At 47.6% G+C, this 10,456-nt stretch overlaps 1 protein-coding gene across 1 annotated transcript; it reads left to right on the top strand.

Moving 5' to 3' along the window:
• The first annotated feature begins 2,808 nt into the window (after window positions 1–2,808).
• On the top strand, window positions 2,809–8,326 carry EN2 (engrailed homeobox 2). The gene is made up of 2 exons (XM_074272169.1): window positions 2,809–3,607; window positions 8,006–8,326. The coding sequence occupies exons 1-2, from the start codon at window positions 2,809–2,811 to the stop codon at window positions 8,320–8,322; spliced, it is 1,116 nt and encodes a 371-aa protein (XP_074128270.1). The 3' UTR covers window positions 8,323–8,326.
• Window positions 8,327–10,456: the final 2,130 nt, after the last annotated feature.

The raw sequence follows: 10,456 nt of genomic DNA, 5'->3' as shown, positions 1-10,456 counted from the left end.
GGCCCAGAGGGAGCTTTGCACTTCGGCCTCCCTTTCTTTCAGCTCTCACAACATCTAGTTTCTCCAATGCTCCTCCGCCTGCCTCGTCGGGCCCTTGTCCACTCCTGTGTCAGAGGAATCTTTTTATTTGGCATCAGAGATTTGGCACGGTCTTCCGGGTCTTTGCTCAGAACATGGTAAGTGTATCTGTAGTTCCTGTTAAAAGTCCAGAGCCCATTTTGACTCTTTCTGTAACTACCACAAATTCAAGAGTAGCCAAATCTTTTCAAATTAGTATTAGTTCGAGTAACTACATCTGATGTGCTTTTTGGTATGTTGCCTGGGCGAACTATTTTGGACTTAGAAAAGCTGGCTGGCGGTGGAGAGAAGGGAGGATAGAGAAGGAATAGGAGAGAAAGCGAAAGAGGGGATTAAAGATGGGATGAGAAAGGAAGAGAACGGGAGAATAAGTGGATGGAGAAAGGAAAGAGATTATTAATGGGTACAGATAGTACTAATTGAGAAGAAAGTTTGGATAAAGATAAATGAGAAAAAAGGAGGGAGACGCAAAACAATATAAATCTACATAGGAGTTTCCTCCTCTCCGTATCATTTAATGTCTAATTCCTTTTCTAAATTGGCCTGGCCCGTCAGCAAAAGAGTTTTCAGGATTTTACGACAAATTCAAGCAAATGAACGGCCACACTGGGAAAGACAAGCTAAGGGGTTAATGAATCTTCAACAGATTTTTGATGAAGAAGAAAAGAACACCCTCCCCCCCTACCACCACCACCTTGAACTTTTAGAGATAGTTGCCTTCCTGTGAATTTTCTCTTCAGACTGTTCTGGAGGCGGAGACGAGTGGTCAAAAGCGCGCTTCCTCTTTCCAAAAGAACGGTCCTACCTTCCATCCACAACTACTTCTTTATTTGTCGAATCGTGCCCCACAGCCCTCCAACGGTCTCCTCCTGATTCATATATATATGTTTCTTGAAAATCAAAACTCCAGATGGAATTCTAACGTCCATATGTACGCTCACACTTACAATAAATATATGAGGAGGAGGTGGGGTGGGGGAAAGATTCTTCGCTTCTGCCCTGCATTTTAGAGCAGGAAGAAGCCGAGATTAGGGCAAGGGGGGGAAAAAGTGATAATTTCACCCCGTTTCATCAAATAAAACCGCCGTACCAAAGTCCCTTTGTATCGCCGCAGCTCATTTAATATTATTTATGCATTTTGTGCAAGGAATTGTGGGATTTCTCCCCCCACGGTAAACAATATGGAAATTTTAAAATAGATCTTTATATCATATGTGCACAGAAATGCCTAATGGAACCTTGCTTCCCCCATCCTACCCCCCATGAATAAGCGGAATAAGGCTTAAGGGAAAGTAAGCCAAAGGGCTGGAGAGCCCAGCAATCTTGGGGTCCATCCTTGCTTTCGGGGGCCGCTTTCCGACCATCCCCATTTTAATAGACTCTTGAGTGGAGAAGGTGCTGTAGCTTTAAGGGAGGGGGAGGGAAGGCGGGGAGAGGAGGAGGAGATTGGGAAAGAGAGGGGGTAGTGGGAGGGGGGCATTGAGGGAAAGGGGGAGGCTGCTGCCGTGTTCTCTGCTGTCACTTACTAGCCTGCCACGGCGTCACGTGTGGACGCGGCGGCTTTGCCATTGGCCGCAGGCACGTGTCTAGGATACCGGGCTTGCAACGTCACTTGAGGGGTTCTATTAAAAATAAGAACAAAAATCCAGAGTGAAAGTATTTCAGGTTCAGTTAAGTGGCTTCCAAATTTACACCCACACTAGATAAAGGGACACCCAGAGAAAGATCGAGACGGGAAGAAACAGGGAGAGGGAGGAACAGGGGAGACATCCCCCCCACACCCACCCACCCGCCCCCCTCCCCCTTTTCCCTTCCCCTCGCCCATGCAACTTGGAATATTGAACTCAAAGGGGGGAAAGCGAGGCGGCGGCAGACTCTACACATGCTTCTTGCGCTCGTCTCTGTCCGCGAGCAGGGGGGGCCGCGTGTAGAAGGAATATTGCACCTTGTTGTGGCTATTTTGACTCGCGCTCCTCCATGTGCGTGCGTGCAGCTGCGGTGGCTTTCCCTCTGACCGATCCTCACCTTTTAGGAGACTGCGCTCTCACCGGGAGCTGGGGTAAGGGGGAGGGGGTAGGGATGGGTGGGGTGGGTGGGAGCCGGGAGGTGGGCAGCAAAGTGGAAGGCTGAATGCCTTTGGGAGGAAAGGATGCGTTGGTGTCCAGAATTAAAACCTTGACCGGCAGGAATAGCGCTGCTGCTGCAGGAGGACGAGGAGGGGGGGAGAGGGGAAGAGAGAGAGACGGAGAGGAAAGGAGGATTTTTTAAAAGGGGGAGGGAGAGATGGAAAGGAGAGAAGAATTATCGGCGCCTCTGTTATCACGACTCCGACTATTGTTACGGTGCTGTGGGTGCCTGTTGGGTTGTTGTTGTTGTTTTTTTAAATAACATCCGATTCTTCCGAATCTCTCGGTGTCCCCGAGGGTGGGTGTTTCCCCCCCTCCGCAAAGCAACTCTCTGGATGTGGATGTGAACGTGGCTTTCGCTCCGAGTGGAGCCAGGCTCTCCTTTCACAACAGGACCCGCCGCAGTGGCCACGGCAGCCAGAGGCGGCTTCAAAACCTACACTGAAGATACTGGAGGGAGCAGGAAGGCGGGCGGGCGGGCGTGGGGCTGTATGCGCGAAAGGGAGGGGGTGGGATTTTTTGGAGGGAGGGGGATTGCTTTTTTTTTTTTTTTTTTTTTTTTTTTAACCCGGAGAGAAACATTTTGGGATTTGTTGTGTACAGCATGGAGGAGAATGAGCAGAGCCACAGCGAAGCGGCGGCAGCAGCAGCAGCGGCGGCGGCGGCGGCGGCGGCAGCGAGTGAGGACCAGAGGCAGCAGCAGCAGCAGCAGCAGCAGCAGCAGCAGCAGCAGCAGGAATCGGGCGGCGGCGGCGCCGGCGGAGGCAGCCCTAGCGACGGAGACACTGGCCGGAGGAGGGCTCTGATATTGCCCGTGGTGTTGCAGGCACCCGGGAACCACCAGCACCCGCATCGGATTACTAACTTTTTCATTGACAACATTTTGCGGCCAGAGTTCGGCCGAAGAAAGGAAGCCGGGACCTGCTGCAGCGGCGGAGGGGGAGGAAGAGGAGGAGGAGGAGGAGAAGAAGGAGGAGGAGGAAGTGCAGGAGGAGGAGGAGAGGGAGGAGGAGGAGGCGGCGGCGGTGGAGGAGGAGGAGGAGGAGGAAGTGGCGGGGGCAGCGGAGGCAGCCCGGAGCGGCTCCTCCTCTCCAACCGGGAGCACCGGAGCTCCAGCTCCGCGCCGGGAGCGGGCGGACAGCTGCCCGGAGGCGGGGGAGGCTCTCCCGGGGACGGCGAAGGCGGCTCCAAAGCGCTCTCCTTGCACGGAGGCGGGGGCAAGAAGGGAGGAGAGCCGGGGGGACCCTTGGAAGGAGCCCTGAAGTCTCGGGGCTTGAGCGGCGGCGATCTGTCGGTGAGCTCGGACTCGGACAGCTCCCAAGCCAGCTCCAACCCCGGCAATCAACCCATGCTCTGGCCCGCCTGGGTTTACTGCACCCGATACTCGGACAGGCCTTCTTCAGGTAAAGGACGTTTCTTTCCCGATCCTACTTCTACTACGGGGCCCTAAGAGGTCAATCTGGCAAATTTGAAACCCTTGGAATCCGTCACCCCTTCTTTGCCTCTCTCAACTCCCCTCCCCTTTCTTCACCCAGCTCCCTTCTTCCTTCCCCAGCCTTGTATCAGGATCCCTTCCCTTTTTCCTTTCTCTTTAATCTCAGTCAAATGGCTGAGCCACCACTCTGTCTCTTGTAGCTGCTCTTTTGAAAAACGGTTGATAGTTGGGGGTGGAAACTGTAGGAAAGGGTTCATCTTCCTGTCCTGTGGGGAAAGGGGAGTGATGGTGCAAGCACACACACAGTCGACCTAAATTGAAAACTAAAAGCGAAGTCCAGAGCGGCAAGAGAGGGCGAAGAAAACTTAACCCACAAATGGATAGGGCTTTTATCCCTCCGGCGGGCTTTTCCGGGGAGTGGCAGGAGAAAGGAAAGGACGAGACTGTAAATACGGGGTGGGGGTGAGAAGTGGGAGAAGGAAGGGGCTCTTCCTCTTCTAATCACTTCCACGAGACCTCTTCCTTGAAGGAGAAATTTACTCCGAAGCCTGGGCCAGCAGGCAAAATCTGTTTGAAATTTACCAAATGTAAACCTATGTGTCTGGCCATTTATAAACAGAGAAAAAGAGAAAACGGAAAAACCAAGAAGAGGAGGCCCAGAGAAGAGTTCTTCCTTTGCAACCCTCCCCTTACTCTAGTTTTCTGTCTTCTTCCAAGTTAGCTCAGACTAGCTCCAGAATCAGCATTCCCCTCCCTCCAACCATCTTCCCTACCCAATAATCGGGTGGTTTGTTGAGGCAAAAACACCCAAACTGCTGAAACTCTCTATGTATTATAGAGGTACTCTTTCTTTAGGCCTAGATAAGATTGGAGACTGAGTATGGAGCTGTGAGGGATGTGAGAGGAAAGGGTGCAGGGTTGTAAGGGTAGAAGTGATGTCCTTTTCCCTGCTTTATATCTTCTTTTATTTTCACTCCCCAGGATAAGGATAGAGTCAGATTTCGGTTAAGTGGAAGGGGAACTTCCATTCAGACTAGAAAAGAGGAGAGTTAGCTGGGGACAGGCGACTATTTGTCTGGGACTCCTTCCCAGCTTCTAAAATCCTTTAGAAAAGAATCTTCCATCCAAAAAGGTTTCTTTGCTGTTTTACACTAGTGAGAAATAGGATTGAGGGGGACAAGTGTGTATAAGTGAGAAGAGTGGGAAAGTTCAAAGAGCTATGTTCTATATGTCTTTTTTTTTTCTCTCCTCAAAAATCTATAGAACTTTAAAATCATTAAGCACCCTAAATACAGTTTCAAGTCTGGGAAAAGCCACGGGGGGGGGGAACCTCCTTTTATAAATAATATTTATAATAAAATAATATTAATAATAATGTATCCCCTGTTGTGTTAGATGTCCCTCTCCCCCAGTACCCTACAACTCTGTTGACTTTTGGGGAAAAGATCTGGTTTAGTTTATTTAAGAACTAGTTCACAATTTTTGAAAAGAATTCTTTAACATCCCTTTCCTCACCAGGAAAATGAATAATTAGGATGAAATAATATTACCAGCCAGATCTGAAATTTACTCCATTGTTCTCGACTCTCTTCCTTTGTTAATATTTAATTAACATATATCCTCACAATGGCACAGGCCAGGGTGAGAAACCTCCTCGCCTGTGCTTTGTGCCGAAACCAAAGAAATAAAAAACCAGAATTCTTCCTTTCTAACTCAGCAATGAAGTCACACGGGATAATTCAATATTACCAGCCATCCTCCATTTTAAAACCTAAACAACAATAATTATGTTTAACATATACACGTATGTATCTAATATATATTTAACATAGACAAGGGAATAGTTTGCTTTTTTATCTTTATCTCTGCTTCCTCTCTCGGGTACCCCATTTTAAGGAAGGGAACGATGTATATTTCTACGCTCCTTCCTTACTTTTCTTGAGTAGGGAGAAGTTGGAACATTTCAGAATGGGACCTGATGTTGGGGTTGGGGAATTTCTCCTTTTGTTGTTCTTTCAAAAATATGCATATTGCTACGGGAGTAGACATATCTGTACTTATATAGGGAACTTTTGAGAGTAGATTTGTGTAAGAGGAGACAGGGATGAGGAGGGAAGAAAGGCAGAAAAACAGCCCTCTAACACCAGATCATAGAAACTGCATTCACATGGTCTTTCTGAGATCAAAATCTGGTGGGAAAGCGGTGGAGGGATGATTACTCTTATTTTACACATCTCTATCCACATACTACCACCCCTTAGCCTGGGAAATGGAAAGGGAAGATCATTAGTAAAATAGGGCTAAACTCAAAAGCAATTCTTAGTTCCCCTTTCTTGTGCATTTGATTTGGAAAATTCAAGGGTCTCAGAGTAGAATTGCTTCCATCACCCTTTCTTCCTCTCTCTTCCTCCTTCTTACTTTCCCCTCCTATCTTTAACTTGATTCAGAGATAAATGCAGTTTAATTTTGCTGTTAGAAATACGATTTCCCAAGTATGACAATCTGAGCCCTCTGGTGTCTGTCTATCTAACGTCCTTCTCCCAACACAAAATTTATCCTTCCTTTCTCTATCTCCATCCGGTTCTTCCATTTCCATGGGGTGCAGAATTTTCCCTTCCTTAAAAAGAGAGCTCCACCCAAGGTCAAAATTTGCCCTTATTCTTTGTGAAAACTAGGACATTATTAGGTACAGTGTCCTAGGCAGTTCACTGAAGGCCCTATAATGGGGTCTCTGAGGCAGTAGAGGGGTAGAGATTGGGAAGGAAAAAGATGAGGAGGGGAGTAAATGTTGAGTGAATGCAGCTCCTCCCTTGGATATCGAGAAGTCAGATTCCCTCTCTCCCCCCCCCCCCAAGCCTTTTTTCCTTGATATCATCATAAAACTTCTCCACCAAGTTCCAGGGAATAGTCATATTCTACAGTTTAATTTTAAAATGTTGAGATTTATAAAATTTGGCATAAGAACACTTTATCTCCAGATGCTCCTTTTCTGGTTCTTCCCTACCATTATCTATTTTCCTTCAACCTAGATCTGGCCCAGTATTTTGACTGCTTGTCACCAACCAAAAGGAAGTACCTTTTCCTCTTCCCTACTTTTCCCTCCTCTCCTCTCACTCTCTCATTTTTTTTTCTTTTCCCTTTCTCTAGATGCCTTTTTCTGCTTGTGTGTGTGTGCAAAACTTTATAACCTCCTTAGTTGCAGTTTAAGTTGCCCTACAGCGAGTTTTCCAGGAATAAATGACCCCTCCCTCCTCCCAAACATCCTATTATAAATAATCTTGTAAAGTTTGAAGGCACCAGAGTAATGGGAGAAGGTGGGGGGCAGACTGGGCTGTGGTGATCATGTGTAGATCATCTTCAGAACTGTCAAGTGCCCCGCCATGAGGTGTTTATCCTAGTCTGAGAGGAGAAGTCAGGAAGGTAGCACCTGTAGGTAAGCTTGTTTTTCAACAAGAGGGAGGAAGTCCCTGAGAAAAAGGAACAGGGCTAAGGAAACACTTGGCTGTTCTGGGAGCTGGAATTGGTCTGTGTTGTGTCCCTGCCCCTCTCAGGTGCCCCGGGACCCGGAAAGACTCTTGAGAGAGAATGGCCAGGGAACCGTTAGATGTCTAGGCCCTGAAAGGCTTCGGAGTTCACCGCTCTTAGGATCATTAAATCAAACAGTGAACTTGAGCGGATTGTGGCTCCCTCGGGGAAGGGAGAGGATTTGGTTAGAAGTAGGAGATGCGTTGGGTCCTCTTCTTTTCCATGGCTCCCTTCGTCGGGGACCCCCCCATCCCTTTTTGCTCTTTGCAGAGAAGCTGGGAGATCCCCAGGGCAGTCACTCTCCCCTTACCCTTAAGTCCTCCGTCCTCTCCTAGCTACCTCACTCCCACTCCATGCTCCCAACCTCTCTCTGTCTCTCTTGCTCTCTCTCTCCCCACCCCTTCTTCTCTTTCCCTTCTTTCTTCCTTTCCTTTTTTATCTTTCCAAAAGGTTAGGGAAAAGTACGACTTTGATTCTTTCCACAAGTCTCCATTAATGTAACTTGCTTCCTTTCTGGACCCCCTCCTCCTCTGACCCTGATCCCTAGTTCTTTCCACTCCCCCCCCATTACTCCCCTTTCCACACAATCTCCGCTCCCCTCATTCAGTCACCGTAGGAAACCCGGGCGGACCCCTAGAGTTCACCTCTCCAAATGTATTTATTTGCAAAAGGGCCAGTTGGGCCGTTGGTTGTCGGGGCTTGCTTTTGTTTCCCTTTCTTCCCTCGCACTTCCCCTCGGTGACTCGGCAGTAGGGTCTGGTTGGTCACCGGCTTCTCTCTCTTTTCCCCCTGCCCTTCCATCCCGTCACCACCCCATCCCGGCCCCCGGCCCCTTCTTCAGGTCCCAGGTCTCGAAAACCAAAGAAGAAGAATCCGAACAAAGAAGACAAGCGGCCCCGGACCGCCTTCACGGCCGAGCAGCTGCAGAGACTGAAAGCGGAATTTCAGACAAACAGGTACTTGACCGAGCAGCGGAGGCAGAGCCTGGCCCAGGAGCTCAGCCTCAACGAGTCCCAGATCAAGATCTGGTTTCAGAACAAGCGGGCCAAGATCAAGAAGGCCACAGGCAACAAGAATACGCTGGCTGTTCACCTCATGGCGCAGGGACTGTACAACCACTCGACCACGGCGAAAGACGGCAAGTCGGACAGCGAGTAGCGGAAGAAAGAGGGGGGCGGGGGGGAAAGGGGGTGGCGGGGGAGGGGGGAGGCTCCAGAGCGGGAGGGAGAGGGACCCGGGGAATCCACTTTTCAGTCCAAGTTAAACAATGCAATAATTTAATAAATAAAAAAGGGCCAGTGTAAAAAGATTATACCAGCATTAATAGCGAAGATATTGTGTATTCGGTATGATTCTGCAATATTCTATGTATATAATTTACAGGTGTTGTAAAATCTGAAATATCTGATTATAAAGTATTTTTTTGAGTTTTTTGTGTTTATGGGATTTTAGATATTATCTTTATGACTTTTTTGGGGTGCTTAGGATTACATTTTTTTTTTTAATTCCCTAAGCGCCATTAAGGGACATTAGACACTATTTTTTTTTTTAATTCAAAAGAAGAAAAAAAAAAGATTAAAACAACTTGCTGAAGTCCAAAGATTTTTATTGCTGCATTTCACACAACTGTGAACCGAATAAATAGCTCTTATTTGTTCTATGAATTCTACACTTTCTTTGTGTTGGCTTTTGGGGTGGGGGACAAAAGCAGGAAAGGCTACTCTCTAGGACCTGGTTTGCGTCCCCCGCCCCCCCCCCCCCCAGCGCCTGGGGCTTGGGGAGCTTCGCTAACTTTGTTCTTAACTGCTCCGTGTTGAGTTATCCCAGCTCGCCCCCCGCCCTCCCTCCGCCCCGGGTTCTGGGGTCCAATGGTGCTAGGCAGAGAAGGGAGAAGATGGGAATGCACCGAGGAGCCGCTTGGGGTCTTTCCTTCCCTATTTTCCTTTCTCAGGACTGTTTGGACTAGGTCCTGATGTCTTGTCTTGTGTGAATAGTCAACATCACGACTTCCGGGGCTGTGCGGTGGGAAGTTGGGGGAATGGGGGAGAGGAAGGGAAAAAAAAAATCACATCCTCTTCCTCCTTTCCTTCTTCTGTTCAATGTGGATGCTCTCCTTTCCCTCTTTCTGTCTCCTCTACGCTTTTTCTCTCCTCTGCAAACACCCCCTTTTCTGAGAACGTGCTGCTTTTTGCGTGTTTTCTGCACCTCTCAAGCTCTCCTCTCTCTCTGTCTCTGTACCCGTCTGTCTGTCTCTCGCCATCACTCTCCCACAAGCTGCTAGTTCCTCAGCTTAGTTCCCGCACAGTTTGGAAGATCAGTTTTTCTGCCCTCCTCTGCCCCCCATCTGGGAGTAATGATAAGTTCATGGCTAGTGATCCCAGGCTGAGTGTAAGTAGATCTGTGGGGTAGCCAAAGCTGGTGATCTAGGGAGTTTCTGGGGTGACAGTTTTCTTCTGGTTTACTCCCCACTTTCACACGCATCTCTCCCCTGCCTCTTCCAGCTTCCAAGACCTGGCCGTCTGCCCTGGGCAAAAGCACCAACCCTGATGCCTTTCTATGCCAGGCTCTTAACTAGATAAGGCCTCCAAACACAAATACTGCCCATTGCACCCTGCAGGCTCCAGAATAGATAGTTAGTATTTTAATTTAATCAAAAAAAAAAAAATCCTAGTAGCTTCCTTTGCTATGGAGTATATTTTCCCCATCATAAATACATATATAAATAGATATGTCAGCCCAAAGTTTGGAAAGTGCAACTGTCTTGATTTCCAGGGGAACTTAACTGTAGTACTCCACAGATATATAGGAAAGTAAAGTCAGTGTAAATAATCATTCTTTGTCACTTTTTTGGGGGGGCACTTCTAGCTAAAACATACATTTTCTTCTGATTTGAAGATGTGATATAATGTAATAAACAAATATATCCCCTAGCTCATCAATTTTTAATATATTATATATATACACACATTCTATGTATATTTTGACACTGTCTTCTGTTTGGTATGAGGGGAAAGAATTGTGTCCATATGTCAACCTGTGGAACGCAGACAGGGGAGGGTGTGTATGTGTGTGTGTGTTGTTCAATGATTCAGGGTTGTATCCCTGATGATGGAGGGTTCTCTTAGATCTCTTTGCCTTAAACCTCTTTATTTCGCAGCTATAATAGACATACTTTGTACATATTAGTATAAACCTTAAAAGAAAAAAAAAGGAAACTATAAAACAGAAGCTGTAATTTTAAATTCTGTGAATAATCATCTGCTGCTTAGGAGACAAGATGAAATGACATGCC

Source organism: Sminthopsis crassicaudata, chromosome 5 (assembly GCF_048593235.1).
Source record: "Sminthopsis crassicaudata isolate SCR6 chromosome 5, ASM4859323v1, whole genome shotgun sequence".
Taxonomy (NCBI): domain Eukaryota; kingdom Metazoa; phylum Chordata; class Mammalia; order Dasyuromorphia; family Dasyuridae; genus Sminthopsis; species Sminthopsis crassicaudata.
The sequence above is the reverse complement of the archived record's forward strand: the minus strand, read 5'-3'. Positions and strand labels throughout refer to the sequence as shown.